Raw genomic sequence first — 18,616 nt, forward strand, 5'->3', positions numbered from 1 at the left:
ATCCTACGAGAGAAGATCACCCCTTCTTGATTATTAAATTTATCTAGCTCAATGGTTGTTACTGAGGCACTGCCATTACTACACATATTCTGCATTATTGTATATAGGCCAGTAAGAACCTTGTTATCCACCTTGAAGTTAGGACGAAAACAAAATGCTTTATTCAGGTAACAAGTTGTTGCATGGATGGGCCTGTAAAGAAAATTCTGCCACCTCCTATCAATGATCTCCCAAAAGGGGCCATACTTCTCCCTCACTCCTACATATGGGGATCTAATGGCCTCCTTGGCCCTATCCATGCCCTCATATATGTAGCTCATAGAGGGCTTCTCGCCGTCCACTCGTAGGAGAACTATGAGGGGCTCGGTGAGTTGCATATAATGTAAAAAAATATTTAATCGACAAATTAAATTATTAAACAAGTAAATACAAAATACAAAATATTAAATTGTAATAAATTAACCTCCAATATTACTTTAAAAGGAACCCAAAAACTAGCCTTGTCAAAGATGCAATTTGCTACATCTATCCCTAGAGTGGTCATAGCAAAGGAAGAGGAAGTCCACTCCTCCCCAACAAAAATGCCCCTCAAAACCAACCTTGATTCCAACAAAGATTTCAGTGTTAGGAAATTTAAGGCAAACCCTGTGATAACGAGACAAGCTAACTCCTTTTGCCCCACGTATTTCCTCATTATGGTAAGGATCAATGCATGATTGTAGACAAACTTGCAGATATTCTCAACTCTTACAACGCACGATTTGACCCACTCAAACTTACCAATATCCTACAACATGAGGTCAAGATAATGGGTTGCACAAGGAGACCAAATTTTTTTGGGGTGCCTCTCCATCAAAAGTTTACCTGCATCAATTTTAAATAAATTAGAAATTTACATATGTTAAGAAACTTAGAAAAGCTCAAATAAATCTATTAATGTGTCTCCATCAAAAATTTTAAAACTTGAAACTCAAAAGTTTACCTACAACAACATAACTTGTTGCATTATATGTCACCACCTATACCAGATTCTCTTCCCCCACCTCTGCTATGACTTCCTCAATAACCTCACATAAGTATGTAGCATTTTTAACATGTGAGGAAGCATTGATAGATTTTAAGAACGTGGTGGATCTTATAAAAATAAATAGAGAAAAATAATTAATTATCATGGATCATCATCAATCAACAAATCAAAATTCACATTATTCAATCATGATTCAAAATACATGTAGGAAAGTAGAATAATCAATCAGCTCCATAGGAAACAAGAAAATTTAGGAGTGTTCAATTCCTCCTATCCGTCCAACCATAAGTCCTGATGGTGCAACCCTTTTGGGTCCATGCCTTTCGGTGGTCCTCTTGCTCAAGTTTCATAACCTCAACAATTTCATCTAAGAGGGAGCTACTTAACATCAATAGAGGCTTTAAACCCCACATCACAAATAGTTACGACATCTATCATGCCTTGCCAATAAGGAGACCTACCACAAATAGATTATGATTAGATGATAAATCATTATGAATCTATGATTAGATCATTAGACAAGTATAATTAATTAAAATTTAACTTTAAACTTAATACAAACAAATAAAAAACAATTAGTTATTGGGCTTCAATAAACAAAATGTTGCAAAAGTACCTAATTTTGCAAATTTTCTTTTTGGGAGCATCATGATTCTCCTTGTTCCAATCCATGTTCTCAAGTGAGAGTTGTGTGCCAAGAGTAGTGCACGATACAAAATAACTATCTAATCTCAACTTTTGCACTCTATGACGAAATGTGATAGGGCTGGTATTAGGAGCAAGAGCATTGGCACTAGCATTAGCATGAAAGGGAGGCCTAGTATAACCCTATCCAGCACAGATGCAGATGTGGGAGAATGGGAGCCAACAACACTTAACTCTTCAAGTTGCCTCTTTCTAGTTAACTTGTCTTGTTCATACTTCTCTAATTGGACATAACAAAAACATTTTGCCTCATTAGTTTGTTAGTGCGCACGGTAATATCATGCCTAGGTATGCCAACAATATGGTATTTAAATCTATAGATGCCACGAGAGTTTATATCTTTACAAAAAAAATATTTTGTTTGATTTTTTGTCTTCTAGGAAAATCCTTGGTATATTTCAAAGCCATCTCCTTTTTAAGCATTGTAAAAATTTATGTTAAGGCTGCTGCAATAAAAAAATTCAAAATTTTACAAAGTTATAGAGTTCAACAGTAAACTAATAAAAAATCAGAATACCCTATATTTTTTTGAGAAAATTGGAATTACATGTTTGCAAATTTTTTCTAAAAGCATTGTAGAGTTTGCAATTTAATAAAAACATTCAAGATTTACAAATTAAAACTAAAAAAATCTAATAAATAATGAAGAATACATTAACATACAAAAAATAAATCAATACAATCTACAAAGTGATGCAGAGATATACCTCTTGAAACACTTCTCATGGGATTAACATTCAAGAAGCTTCAATAATGGGCTCTTACCCATCATATATAATTATTTAACCAAATTACTAAGCTGAAATAGCATCAAACTACCTTACATATATACTCATAACTTTTGAAAATGAATATTTATTGAGAATCCCTTTTGTGAAATTGAATATGAGTGAGTTAAACACCTTTTTCCCAATTTGTAGCTCAATACAATCAGTAGAATAGAAGTTATCAAACTTTTGCCAAAATTGCTACCATGAAAATCAGATTCAGGCCAGTCTGCACTAAAAAAACCATAACTTCTTCCAATCACAATGAAATTTGTCCAAACCAAAACCAAATTAAAGCTAACTCAAACTCCTTGCCAAAAATATAGGTGGAAGATCTGTATCTATTCATACGTGCATTTACCAACAAAAAGAACAGTCAGATTTCTGAAAAAGTAACCTAGAAATTTATCATAAAACTCACAAACACAAACTTCTCTTTATTCCACTTCTTCTTTCAGCTTCTCCAGCCATTACATTCTGAAAATCACATTCAATATAGAATATTTTAAAGCCTTTTCATATTCTATAACTAATTAATTACCCCTCATGACCATTCACCTTCTCCCTCGCATCATCTTTACATATTGTCAACATTTTATGACAATATTTTATTACATATTTGACAAATTTTCATCCATCTTGACAATATGACTCTAAACATATTAAATGGACCTAATACATATCAAGTAGGATTAATTTATTCTCGTTACATCAACAATCTTATTTTAATCATGTTTGAACAACACGACTCTAATTGATTTTACAAAATAAAATCATTGGTGCTTTTGCACGACAAAGTTTAATAGTCACCTCTTGCAAATGAGTTGAGGAGTGTTGCTATTGACTCCTTAATGCTCCTAATGCAAACTTATGGCTTCCCAAAATTGATTTGTGATCTCCTTGATGCTCTTGTTACTTGCTGGTTGCGAACCTATGCTCTCTCTCTCTCTCTCTCTCTCTCTCTCTCTCTCTCTCTCTCTCTCTCTCTCTCTCTCTCTCTCTCTCTTCTTCCCATACTAAGCACTTAGAAGGCCTTTTAGGGTTTTAAAAAAAAGAAATGTAAAAAAAAAACCAAAAAATGTTTGAGCTTTTTTTTTGTTTTCAACTCCCCAACTTTCCTATCCATGTGGCCAATATCTGGGACTGATTTTGGCGATTTCTAGAGAGTTTTGGCGACTTGCCAAGTTAGGTGATTTTTGGCCAAAAATCAGTAAGTTACCCATCCAAGTCGGGAAAAATCACCACCCTTAATTTGGTTTGCCAAATCGCCTGAATCGCGATGATTCTTGGATCTCTGCTTTAAACCCCTATGACTCGTCTATGTTTGCAACCTTTGTAACTTGAAGATTCAACCATTCCTTAATCTCTAGAGCTCATTATTGACACTCTACTGCCGAAATCGTAAGACCTATCTTGCAAAAAGAGGGGTTACCATTTTTAATGCGGCGGTGTGGAAAGGTCACAATGAGTCATATAAGACAAAAATAAGATAGCAAATATAAAAAGGAGAATGTAGTGATTGTAAAAGATTCTTAGGGTGTAGTGATCGAGAAAAAGATTAAAGGTAGTGACTAGTAAGTTTCCAAAGGCATTATGTTATAAGGAATTGCTGAAGGTAGCTTTTATGTCACGTGAAGAAAGTTTTAAAAGGTTTATGTTTAATTTGAGAAGGCAACAATTGATATAAAGGATTATCAACAAAAGGCTATTTATGTTTTTTCAAGAAGGTTGTTTCCATTCATAAAGGTTGTCTCTTTTCAAAGAGATACCTCTCTTCATGGACTAGTAAGAAATAAAAAGAGAAAAGGAAAGTGGATGCAAGGTGTGAGAAATGGAAATAAAAGATATAGAGATCTGCATTTGAAGGCATGGAAAAGAGATTAGTGATATTGGAAAGAAGTTCATGCAGATATAGAAAAAGATTGGGTAGTGATAACGAAGAAGATATCAACAGCAGTCCAAGATCAGATTTGTGGTGGACAAAAAAATACTTTTGGAATTGCTAAAGGTAGCTTTTATGTCATGTGAAGAAAGTTTTAAAAGGTTTAGGTTTAATTTGCGAAGGCAACAATTGATATAAAGGATTATCAACAAAAGGCTATTTATGTTTTTTCACGAAGGTTGTTTCCATTCATAAAGGTTGTCTCTTTGCAAAGAGATACCTCTCTTCATGGACTAGTAAAAATATAAAAAGAGAAAAGGAGAGTGGATGCAAGGTGTGAGAAATGGAAATAAAAGATATAGAGATCTGCATTTGAAGACATGGCAAAGAGATTAGTGATATTGAAAAGAAGTTCATGCAGATATAGAAAAAGATTGGGTAGTGATAAAGAAGAAGATATCAACAGCAGTCCAAGATCAGATATGTGGTGGAACAAAAAAATACTTTTGGAATTGCTAAAGGTAGCTTTTATGTCATGTGAAGAAAGTTTTAAAAGGTTTATGTTTAATTTGCAAAGGCAACAATTAATATAAAGTATTATCAACAAAAGGCTAAAAGTTTTTTCAAGAAGGTTGTCTCTTTTCAAAGAGATACTTCTCTTCATGGACTAGTAAGAATATAAAAAGAGAAAAGGAGAGTGGATGCAAGGTGTGAGAAATGGAAATAAAGATATAGAGATCTGCATTCAAAGACATGGAAAAGAGATCAGTGATGATATTGAAAAGAAGTTCATGCAGATATAGAAGAAGACTGGGTAGTGATAAAGAAGAAGATATCAATAGCAGTCCAAGATCAGATTTGTGGTGGAACAAAACAATACTTTTGGAATACAAGCAAAAGATTACCATGAGAAATTAGACTTGAAGAGCATATGATTATACTAAGAGAGTGGGGGGGGCGGGGAAATCAATTTGATAATGATTTTGCAAATTTTAAAACTTTAATCCAAACAATAACTTAAAATATTGAGATAAATAATTATACACATGAACACAATAACGCAGTTTACATGGAAACCCAATGCGGGAGAAAACGACAACATTAAATTGCTTTACATATAAACTTTTTCTTTTACAATGCTTTGTAGGCTCCAACCTACTAGAGTTTCCAACCCCTATGTTTATGAGCACCGACTCTGTGGAAGCTCCAACTCCCACACTTCACGGGCACCAACCTATTGGAAGCACCAACCCCCACTCCTGTCTTTGTGAACATCAACCCACTGAACACAAACTATTATTCCACCTTATTAATGTTGCTTGCTCAAGTGATGATGGATACTTTGATTGCACAATTTCCCTTCTTCAATCTGATTTTTATGAATTCTTTAACTTAAACACACACCCTTATATATTCTTCAATACAAGAGTGATCTTTCTTAATATAGTTTTGCAAATAAACAAATGTATATCTTTTATAATATCTTTATTTTCACTTCCTTCAATATAAGTCACTGACTAATATTTTACCCCTTGCTTAAAATTAATATATATCATATAAAAGATCTGCATTTATTTTTATGATCTGTACTTTTCTATAATTCTTAACCCTTGTGTAATTCTTATAATCTCTGCTCCATAAATCTGCTCTCCATCCTCTTCATTTTACACTTCTTAGTCTTCTTTGATCACTGACACATCGATCTGTACTTCTCACTTTATATCACTATTCCTTTTATTCAATTACACTCTTAAAAAATAAACAGCTTGTATATATACATCTTTTATTTTATTAAGAAGACATCTCTATTCAGATATTATATCTCTGTCTAGAACTGTTATATATTGTTATTAATAATTCCATAGGTGGTGATATATATTGGTCTTTCCTATACCTAGCTATTTTTGTGCTTTTATTATGGTTAACTCTTAATCAATGGCATAACACTCTTAATCATTTTTGACAGCAATAATAGTACTTCTATCAGCTTACTCTTTTATACTTCTTATCTTCTTTATATACCTCTTTCCACACCCTCTGATATATGCATATATAAATTCTCTGTTATTGTTCTGGCATCTATAAACACACACATGCACATCAGATTTAACAAATCTGAATATATATTCCTTAATTACCTTTGAGATTATTCACTCACATACTCCACTTCCTCTTATTGTTTTTCTTTATACACTTCTTTGTTCTGCTCTAATTTGAACTCACTGTTTTTATTTCTGTTCATTGACATGAAATCCTTTGACATCAATGACAAATATTCCATCAAGACTTTGTACAAGCAGAATTTTTGTCAGTATTATAATAAGTTCTAGATCTCCTTATGAAAGGGGAAGGCGAGATGCAAGAGCAAATCTTGCATCACCCGAAAATATTTCCTTTCAGTTTATCTGTTTTTGTTCATTTTTTACAGTTTTCTTGTTGTTTTAGATTGCGACCAATCCAGTTGGCTCATTCTCTTTTGTGATCTTTATGGTGTAGTCTAGGCATCATGGACATCCTATGTCTAGCTTCATATCTTGTTTCGAGGTTTCCAGATAAAGTTTTCTTAAGATTGGTCATGTCCTATATTGGCTTTCTTGTTCTAAAGGTCAGGGTGGCGAGTTGTAGCTTGCAACGAAGATTCACGACATGTGAAGCTTAATGGTGCATTATTCTATGTTGTTATACATTTGATCAACCCTCTTGCATTTTGCACAATTTTTTATATCTATTTGGGGTTCTTATGGATTTGGGTCTTGACCTATTTGTTTGTTATACGTTTCCTTTGTCTTGGAATTTAATGACGGGATGAGGTGACTTGTAATTGGTGTTCTTGTATATAAGTAGGGTAGTGGTTCTTGCCTAAGTAGAGAAGTATAGAGAAGAAATGGTAAAAGCAACTAGGATAGCTAGGGTCTATTGAAGTATCGTATTTTTTAGGAATGATCAGTTGCAAATAAGTTGTTGAAGGAAGTGAATGTATCTATCTTGTAATAGTTGTATATTGACAATGGTGATGTAATATCTTCATTTATGGACTGACTTGATGATAATCCAATGATATTTCTTCCTTTGATGTGTTGTCCTCCATTTTTCATCACAAAATGGAGGTAATAGTACGAACGTTTTCAACTAAGTTTCCCATATCTTTGAGGTAATTCACTATTTAATTGTGTAACTTCCTGTTTTTCTAGTCTTCGCTAACAACTATCATATCATAGAATACAATTACTGTTTCATATTCACGAGCATGGGATGGCCATTGTAACAGTTATCTTTCATGTTCATATGAAGAAGGTTAATAGTTATAACAGAATAATTGAAAGGTCTTAACAAACAATTGAAGGAGCTTTCCATCAACAATATAAGATATACATTTTTGCCATCGTAATTAACTGTTACTTAATGGAAAAAGAGGTTCTTGTTCTACTAAGTTTAGTCATTCAATATTGAAGAAAAATATCTATAACAAATGCAACAAACTATTTTCCCATCGCTTATTGAACAATCAGATGTAAATAAAAGATACACTACTATTCATGTTCACATGAATGAAATATGGTTATAGCAACTACATTACATATTCAATGGCTATAATAGATTGATTGAATCCTAAAGAACTGAAAGGAGAGTAGCCAATTTAACAATATTAGCAATCTAACATATGTTCAGCTGAACTTGCAAGTACATACAAATAAAATAGCCGTTTAGGGCCCGTTTGGTTGCTAGAATAGGAATAGGAAGTTAGGAATATGTTTTCTATTTTCTGTTTGGTGCGCCAATTGGAATAGGGAATAGGAATACATATTCCCATTTTGCGTCTAAAATGAGCTTATGCCCATTCCAAAAAATAGTTGTTATTGGAATAGCCATTCCTATTCTCAATTCCTATGCCCGCAACCAAACAGGCCCTTAAGGAAGATTGTTGAATGCAGTTCGTATCTCTATCTTGTGCAAGTCTTGGCATCTAGTGGAGAGGAGAAGCATTGCCAATGGCTTAACCTCCCAACCGCGGATGCTTAAGTATCCTCACACAATCTCTTTTGAGAAAGACCTTCCCTACCTTGGGATTAGGCTAAACATCTTGATGTTAAAGTGTCAATCCATCGCTTGACTAAACAACAAGACCTATACAAAGGACTACCATGAGCTGACACGGATTTTTAAACATATCATATTACTTGCTTGAGTTACTGATGGTTCTTTTCTTTTTAGCATGCAAGAATAAACATAGTTCAATGATTGTCATTTCACACCCTTCATCTCAACCATGTTGGTCTTCTTGGATGATTCATTGGGGGGATGTTTGAACAATTGTAATCACAACCAATGTATCTGTCGGTCTAGCCTTGGCAATATAATGGAAATTTGAATGTTAAAGCATTTATATTCACAACCAATGCATTTTTCAATCTGGCCTTGGAATTATAAAAGATATTTTGGATGTTTAAGCATTTATATTCACAGCCAATGCATCTGTTGATCTGGCCTTGGCATTATAAAAGATATTCTAAATGTTTCAATATTTATATTTGCGGTCATTACATTTGCCATTTTGGCTCTGGCATTATAAAAAGGTAATTGAATTTGAAAACAAATACTATTCTTGATTCACAAGGTGCAGTTTCTTATCTCAAGGAATATATTTCAAATGTCCATGTATAAGACCCACTCTAGTTATTCATTATTCTGAAAGAGAATTTCCTAAATGAGAGATGCCATAGTTCTGGAACATTATTATGATGTGTATATAAAGAGAGAACACCGGTTCATATTTTGATCAATTCAAAGCATTACATAAACTTTCCAAGCAGCTTTAGCTAAGCCTCACTATATCATTTGAAACTATAAATATAAGCTAACAATGATGATATCGTGACTTGAATGGTGGTCATCCTTGCATGGCCTGAACAATTCTTGAATGATGCTTAGAATGCCCAAACACCGAAGGCAATGGAAGCAATGATCGATTGTTGCTGCTTTTATTAGGCCTCATAATATTGCTTACAATTGATTCAACACCTGTAGAAGGTGTGTATAAAGCTCGTAGGGATAATTGTGAAGCAAGAATGAGAGCAAGAGAAAGATGTAATTTTGCTTGTGATGGTATGCTTTTGCCAAAGATGTGAATGTTATATCTAAATGAGCTCTTGTATCATAAACTTTGCCTTCTCGGTTGCATGCTCGATTATGGGCAAGATTGTGAAGGTGGCAAGTAGTTACAAGATACAAGGCCATTGGTTCAATGTGGCAATAATAATAAAGTGGCCACCGATAATAATCTAAGGCCGATGAAACGAAGTATAGAAATATAGCCACTTAAGTTGAAATAATAAAACTATTACCAAGGTGGAAAAATAATAACTTTACTCTTTATATTTTATTATAATGATTCCCCTATTATATTTACATATATTACAATTATTCTTAGCTCATTCTGCTCAAGTGAATACTTTATGATCTAAAGATATGCACATATCGACCTAGTTAGCTCATGGTCATCCAAAGTATACTCTTTCTTGCCTAGCCATTTACCCTTAGCCATGGTGGTTTAGGACTTGTACCTATTTATCCAATGATAAGGGGTGCCCCTTGCCCAATTCCTTCTCTAGCAATGCTTCCCCCCTTCGTCGTGTTCTTGCAAGTGAAAATTTATCATGGCAACAACATATTGGTGATCATTTTTTTTGAAGTTAAAATAACCATAGCATATAATCATATTAGCCATCCATTTCCAATTCACACATTGTCATAATGATTGACCTATATTCCATTTTTCATGAAATCATAACAAATAACCAACAATTCATTTTCACATGAGACCATAACAAATAACTAATTTCACCAATTACTCAACTTTGCATGAAGCCTTAATGGTTATAAGGGAATATTTTAAAATTGAGCCAAAAATTGGGATGTAACAAATTGGCCAACATTGATCAACCAACTGTTCCAAATTTATTCGTTTTTCCATTTTATTAGCCTATACTTGATTTTTAAAGCCTCCTTATTTGTGTTTTCAAGTGTTTGTTTAGTTTGCTTTAAACTTTTTGTTTCATTCAATCTCTTGCTTTTAGTTTTCCCTTCAATTTAGTATATCTTAGGGCTTAATCGTACTTATTATTCAAAAGATATGACCATTTAAGTGCCCTAAAAGTGGACTCTCCAAGAACAATCGCATATTTAAAATATGGATCTTATATTCTAATGTTGAGTTTCAATTTTTTGAAAAATATAACTTAAAATGACTTTATGTTATGTTTTTAAGTTACTTTATTACTTTTGATTTATCACTTAAGTGATTAAGTGACTATAGCGCACTTTATGTTATATTTTCATGTTGAGTTTCTTTTTAATCTTTCTCTTAAATGACTATAGTGCACTATATACTCTAATTTAATGTTGAGATTTACTTAAATGTTTTATATAAAACATCTAAGTAAAATGTTGCTTTTAAATAAATATTTACACAATATGTAAAATATAGTGTAAATATTCTATTTTGACCCATTTTAAGTGATATTTACTAAATAATCAACTAGACATGTGCTAAATAGGAAGTTTAAGTTGTGCAACTTAATAACATGACTTTTTTTGAAATATGTTTCATGTAATTACATCCATAGAGTGAGATTTTGTCTTGCAAACCCAAATATTTGTAAAGTTAAAGCATATTTTCAACACATGTAAATGCACTTGTAGAGTGCGATTTGCACTAAAACATCTCATTTCCAAGTCATTTTAAATATGCAATGCCCTTCCTAGAGTACGATTTGCACTAAAGTCACAAATGCATGCCCATTTAAAACATGTGTTTGCACTCTAAGGGTTTGATTTTGCCTTTATGTTAAAAATGTTGGAGTTAGTGGAAAAAATAAAACATGTAAATGCATCCCAAGAGTGCAATTTGCTTCTTGGATGCATGTAAACATCATTCAAAGGCGTTTTTCCTCATTACATTCTAAAAACGTTATATGTAAAGGCAGCCAAAGACTGTGTTTTCATCAAAAACACCCAGACATTCATTTCCAGCCCATGTGTTTGCATTTGAAGGTCACATTTTGGCATTTGGATTCATGTATTTGCATTTCTAGTCCACATTTTTGTCAATTTCCAGCAAAAGCGTTTCATGCTAAAGCATTCCAAGGGCATGTTTTGCATGAAAGAATGCAAGAACATCAAAAAACATTATATGAAAATGCATCAAGGATTCACATTTTTCACTATTTCATGGAAAAATGTCTCATGTATAAGCATTTCTAGGACATGTTTTTCTCCAAAAACACCCAAGAACATGCATTTTTCAAAAACATTTTGCATGTCAAGGAGATTGAAGACCACATTTTGGCATCTATAGGCAAAAACTTACAAGAATTTGACATTGGAGATCACTATTTGCGAATTTGAATTTGTCAAAGGCTCTTAGTTGTTGCTTGCGTTTGTACTTGGAAAACCTCATTTTGGAGAAAACTTGTTCATGTAAACTTCTCTTTCCTCCATTTTTGGCTCATTGAGCTCCAAGTAAGTTGAAGGTTTCAACTTTCTTTGTATTTCTTACTTGTTTTATTACAATATTGCATTCTTTCACATATTTTTCTGCATTTGTTCAAATACAGCTCATGTCTTTTGCATTTCGTCTTTAAATAAGTGTGAAATCCTCTAATCTGCAATTGTAAAAACTCTTCCAAACTCCAAAAAAAAAAATTGCATGTAAAGGGATATCTTGAAGTTTGTCATGTTTGAGTCAATAGCAAGAGGTATGTTTTTGTTTTGTTCTTAGTTTTTCTTATTGGTTTGTTGCTTATTTTGATTTATGTTTTGGAAGAAAGTTGAGGATTCCCACCCAAGAATGCAATTGCATATGCATGCTTCCATCTTTCATGTCAATCCACACATCCATTTTCCAAATTCCATTTTCCAACACATGCAATTACATCCTCCGAACCCGATTACATGTTTACCTCAAGTAAAGATGGTTCATTTTTACCACATGTAATTACATCTAGAGAATCCAATTTTGGTAAAAGGTCACACTTCTAAATACCAAAGCTGTCATTTTGCACACATTCATATGCATCCAACTTGCATTCTTGGCCATACAAATGAAAGTCCATCTTTTCTCACATGCAATCCACTCTTCTAAGTCTGATTTTGGCCCTTTTATTCCAAATACATATGCTTTCCAGTTCATCTCCAGCCATCACGTGTTCCACGAATATCTAATCAATACCCCAAACACCCTGCCCTTCATAGATATGCCTTTGTAAATCAAAGTCTAATGCCTTCATGGATCCAATCCCTTCAGAGTATATATACTCTTTGGAATTTCCATGTTGCAAAATGCAAGATATGTCCACACCATCAAAATCCAAAGGGAAGATGAAATATCAGTATGATAAGGAGTTGGCTCACACAACTGCGTCGCTCATTTCATCTCCTCTAGATCAAGTATCAAATACGGAGATTGGGCATGTAGACATGGCCAATTTCTTGCAGAGGATCAAAGCTCCTACCAACAAGGAATGAAGCATATCAAAAGGAGTAATATTTATCTCGTGTCCTCTTTTACTATGGCTGCCTTGGAACCTGAGTTCATCTTGGGATGTGCTCGACGTTTCAGCCCTAAATCAAAATTAATTAAGGATGCAAATGGTAAGGTCATTATCAGCTTGGATCCGGATGTTATTGAGAAAATCTTCATACTTCCTTAGACTTCAGAATGCATGGATTTGTCTAAAGAAATGTCTCTGTGATTGTGGAATCAGAGAAAATTGGATTATCAGAGGCATACAAATGAAAGCTGGTTGGAAATAAGAGACCCAATTTCTTTAGATGGCCCAGAACAATACACAAATCCGACTTTTTCCTAGAAGTTTATGATTTAATAACTCTCCTTAGCAAAATCTATGACCTCAAAGAATTTGGTAACTTTGAACGCTGGATGTATAAGTTCATCCTCCAGATCTTTGAGAACAAGGAACCCATCTATTGGGGAGAGCTTATAAGCACAACACTGTGTGAACAGTTGATTCATGTGGGAACATCAACACCACTCTACATGAATTTGTACTTGGTCTACATTGTTGCAGCCATGGGAACATTCTCAAGACTTTCCAACAAAGGAGATTGGTCTTTAGTTCCCATCTGGAACTACTATGACCATATTACACTGACTTAGAGAAAGCGTTATTACAAAAGAGTACAAGATGCATTCTTTGAACATTTCAGGTGTCTTTTTGACAAGAGTTAGTAGTCAAAAGAGTATCAGATGAAGTTTGGCAAAGGATAAATTAATTTGGCTGCATTTTCTTACAATTTCCAACTTTCACCTATCTGAGAGTTGGATATTTTCAAGGAGAGCCATACACCTTACCGAGATATCCTATTGATAGGATCATTTGATGGAGTTGGCAGACAACTCATGGAGGTACAATCATACCAACATAGTCAGCATAGGCTAGGATTTGACATTACCACTACCAAAATCCCTCCAAATTGGTCAATATATGCTCAATTCAGTGTATAAAGTGAAAGCTATGGAAGCAAAACTTCAACTCATTACTTTGAAGAAGTTCAAGGTTAGATTTGACATTGACTACCGAGGGATGCATTTGAAGATCAAAAGGGCATTCACCCATGTTCATCCCATGGAGGATGTGCAAATCTACTTATGCACGGAGATAGACATCATGAAAGTGGACTGTTGCAGGCTTACATTGTAGGAAATCATCAACCTCAACATGGTTGAGATCCCAAAAGGCTTTAGAATTGAAGATAATGGCATGATCCTAGATCTAGGGTATCACAATACTCAGTTTGACAAGTTTAACCCTTTCCTTATTTAATGGCAACAAAAGGAAGGAAATTCTGCCTTTGATAGATTCCAATCTATCTTACTGAATGCTAACAAGTGGCTGAAAATCAAAGGCCTCAAGAAAGTACATCTGAAGCTCGGGGTAGATTGCAATCATTTCGGGCCAGTTAGAGGGAGATCTCAGGTGGAGATTAAAAAGAAGGATGGTTCATGCTCTTTAGGGTTAGCTAAAACTCTCAAGTTTAAGCTCAAAGGAGGAAAAGGATCAAAACCATCTTTAGATTCTTCTCAAGCACCCATGCAAGCTCAAGAATCCGAGGAAGAATCAGAGGAAGAATTTGATGAAGAAGATGAAGAGGAAGAGGGAGAGATAATGATCATATCTCATCTACGACCAAAAAAATAACCAGAGCCATCTACTCAAGAGGAACCTTTCTTGGATGTCGTAGACAATGATGTGGATTCATTTTCCACTGAATTCACACCTACCATTTCCGTCTTGGAAGTGAACATGTCGACACTCCCCATCTCTTCTGCAACTCCTATCCTCACAACAAAGAAATGCGAGAACTTGGTTTGATGATTTTCCAACTCTCACAAAAGGCCGAGTTTCCCAACATGATATCTCAAAGGACACCCATGGTTCCGGCTATGCAAACGGAAGCATGCATGGTGATGACAGAAGTACATTAGGATCAATGTTTATTGTAGCCACTATTCCAGCTTCAACAGATGAAAGTTTCAGTTTACCTATATGGTTGGGAAAAATCGCCACGAAAAGAAGGAAGGTCATAGTCATACTATCCCTAGATAATCTCCCTACCAAGAAGAATAAATCTAAACTCTTAGGCCAAGGTTGTTTCAATAATCGGTGTTGAATCTGAAAAGACTAAATATGTTGTGATTGCAGAGCCTTTGATAGACAAACCAATTGAGGAGCTTAACCACTCAGATTAAAAGTTCACTAAAATTGAACTCAGTAAACAGTCACGACTGGGGCGTTTATAGGATGCCCAAGATGCACTTTCAAATTTGTCAAAAAGAAATCATGAGCTCTAGGAAAAGAAGAATCAGCTTGTCCTCACGAGATCATCTGCCAACAGTCCTCACAGCCTGCAGTCATCACATCTTAGACAACCCAGGAGAATTGGAGAGCCAAGGCAACAAAGGCTTGGTTCAAAGAAGTTATCTCAAAAGGAGTTAAATCGATCAAAAATGTGATCAAAGTCCTTTAATGCATCAGAGGTGTTGAGGAGATACTTCATGACATGATCACTTCCTTCAACCAAGAGACCAATACCTTGAAAGAAACTTTGGGTATTTGGGATCAAATGGCAAACTTTGATTTGGACATCTTGATTTTATGCGATGTCATTCCATCCCATGATATGTTCTACTAATATTAGGGACTCATGGGTCATAAGGAGCAGATACTAGGAAAGCTTTTGACAAAGTTATAGGGAGCCTTAGAAGGCTATCAAGCTGTGGAAATGGAAATCATGAAAGATCTGAAGCAAGTGGGATGTGAGGTTCTTATTGAACATGATAACCAGTTCACTAAAGAAGAAATGATCTCAAGGTGCACTGATAGAAGCTTGTGGATGCTTTCGGGTGCCTTGTGGGTACCACCTGGATGCTACTCATAGGCACCTGGATGCGTCTAGATGCTTGAAACGGGCATCTATCCACATTTTGGGTGCCTGTGAGCGGTATTCAAGTGGTACCCACAATGCACCCATCTGCCTCCAGCACCCGTCTGCATCCACTTCCACATCCAGACTCCAGGAGGCTGAATCGGTAACTTAGATTACAACAAATGATTTCTTTTGAGCAATTCTCTTCCTCCCAGGAAGTCCTAGTGCTTCACCCCTGTGAGCATCACCTAGATCCAATGAGTGCTAAGTGTTCCATTTATTCTCATGAGAGATGGATTCATGTTGAATCACTACTCATGAAACATGGGTCAATGAGTTTGACTCAAAATCACACAGTTAAATCCTGATAGCAATATCACAATTCTCTTCCTTTTAGAAATTTTGTTTTGGTCGCTTTAATTTGATTTTTGTTTTTATTCCAAAGATTTTTTTCAAAAGTGGTAAAAAACACTTTAGTAATATATTATGTAATGCCTTCTAATACCTCATTTAGACAGCCTCCTTATTAGTTTGTAATATTTAAGTTGTCTATTTACATTGTTTTGAAATAAAGTTATTGGGACCAACTTAAAGTAGTATTATTAAATTATTTTCCTAAATCTTTCTAACAAGCCTATGGAAATAAAAAAAAATCTCTCAATTATCTTGATTCTAAAAATCACCTCTACTAGTAATGTGATGTAACAGGCCATTCTTATTGATCTCTAAAGCTTTGTTTAGTTTCCGCCTGAAACCTTTATCATTAATCTTGCCTTATAGGGACAGGAAATTACATTTATAGAACATTTTGATTTTATTTATTCCTTCCATGAAAATTCCAGTTACATTTGATGGCATGTTTCTTTTTTGGGGGTAAAGATGCATGTTCAAAATTCAAGTAGAACTCTGTGGAACATTTTTCGTAATATTTTCAGAGGTTGAAGTATTTATCTGCTTCAAATTTAAGAGAGTCGAAAGCTTGAGTAGTGAGCATGACACTAGATTCCACTGGAAAACTTCATAGCTAGAAATAAACCTTCTTCCACATAAATTTTAAGGATTTAAGCATTGATGTAAAGTAATATAAGAATCTCACTGACAATCAAAGTTCAAGACGAGCATCAGATATATATCTACGTGGAATACATTTGCTATCTTGTCTGTTCTTCTGTATGGTTTCACAGTACTCATTATGGTGTCTTTTCTAAGCAGTGTGCATCGAAAAAGAAATTTCAGGAGGTTCTGGAGGAGGCATTTATACATCCACTTGGCATTAGTGGTGAGCTTTACATTGGTATTCCACCAGGTATGAATAAATATCTTTACATATTGTCAATTTCTGAAATGTTATTGTTTGGATTAACATGCTCAGATATAAAGGATTACCAAAAGTTGACGATTCTCTACTTTCTTCTGTCAGGTGTGGAATCTCGTCTTGCTTCACTTTCTCTGGATATGAAGGATTTCCAGAAAGTCACTGCCATGTATATGTCCAAGATTTCGAGTGAAACAAATGGTACTGTCCAGAACGCAGAGACATCTGAATATGGTGACTTGAAGCAAGTGATATCAGCTCTGCCTGTTGTCTTCAATATGCTATTTATTCGCCGAGCAATTATTCCAGCAGCAAATGGACATTGTTCAGCACGGGCATTGGCAAGATACTATGCAGCACTTGCAACTGGGGGCATAATTCCTCCCGAACCGTCTTCAAGTGAACTTCCCTTGGGTAGCCATCCTCACACACCATTATTTTTGTCAGATGAAGTTAAGAAGAAAAAAAAGAACAAGACCAATAAGTTTTACCAAAATCATAAGAAAGAAGCTAAGCAGGCAGTGGAACACAAGAAGCAAAATAAACCCAATGGATCTTGCTTGCACAATCCAGCAGAAAATGGTCATATATCAATTTTCAGTAATGAAAACATCCACGATGCTTTTCTAGGTCTAGGTGCTTACAGTGAATTGATCCATCCTGATAAAAAATTTGGACTAGGCTTTAGGAGGCTTCCTACTCAACCATCTCTAGGCTCTCAAACAGGAAAGATGGCATTTGGACACTCAGGGATTGGTGGCTCAACTGGCTTCTGTGATCCTAATCATAATTTTTCCATTGCAATTACCGTAAATCAGATGTCTTTTGGAGGAGTCACTCGGAAGATCATTCAATTGGTTTGCTCTGAGCTAAACCTCCCCGTGCCTGAAGAATTCTCAGAAACTGGTGAAAAGGGACCAGACATGCAGATTAATCTATAATCTGGACAAGAATGATGAGAAAGAAATTGAGCAGGATTCTATTTCTTTTGCATTTTATCCTCTATCTTTTTTCAGAATATTTATCTTGGAAGTGTTATTTTGGAATTGGAGTCTTTGGAAACCATATATTTTACTAAGATTATGATGTGCATTATTGGGGGAAAAATTCTAACATTTTTGATAGGTGACGAAGGATTGACATCTGCAAGCATCATACCAATGACACAAAAACAATGTAAATGATTCATATAGCATTGGCATTAGACAGCATTTCTCTGCAGTTTAGAGCTTCAGGGGCTTATTTGATGTTGTACATTTATTATTTATGGGATAATACTGGATATCGAGTTGTAAAAGCCATTGATCGATAGGTCTAGAATTTGTGCAATGTAGTCTATTCTTTATGTCAGTGTTGATCAAAGGAAGCTGGAGAAAATCTTGATTACCAAGATGCATTTTCTCTCCGTTCCACAGATGAAACTTTCAATGGATTTCAGAATCAATGTATCCAATCTTTTTTTATTTATAGTCAAA

General features: G+C 34.7%; 1 protein-coding gene across 2 annotated transcripts in view; it reads left to right on the plus strand.

Moving 5' to 3' along the window:
• LOC149571126 (ABC1 family protein) overlaps positions 1-18,616 on the plus strand; it is an 82,980-nt gene extending 64,364 nt beyond the window's left edge. For both annotated transcript variants that reach the window (XM_089812686.1, XM_089812687.1), the window contains exons 18-19: positions 17,039-17,132; positions 17,247-18,616. In XM_089812686.1, the coding sequence (XP_089668812.1) occupies positions 17,039-17,132; positions 17,247-18,082 (930 nt within the window). In that variant the 3' untranslated portion in view covers positions 18,083-18,616. The remainder of the gene's footprint in view (positions 1-17,038; positions 17,133-17,246) is intronic.

The sequence above is a fragment of the Cupressus sempervirens genome, chromosome 2, assembly GCF_028749045.1.
Source record: "Cupressus sempervirens isolate cs-2001-9-10 chromosome 2, ASM2874904v1, whole genome shotgun sequence".
Taxonomy (NCBI): Eukaryota; Viridiplantae; Streptophyta; class Pinopsida; order Cupressales; family Cupressaceae; genus Cupressus; species Cupressus sempervirens.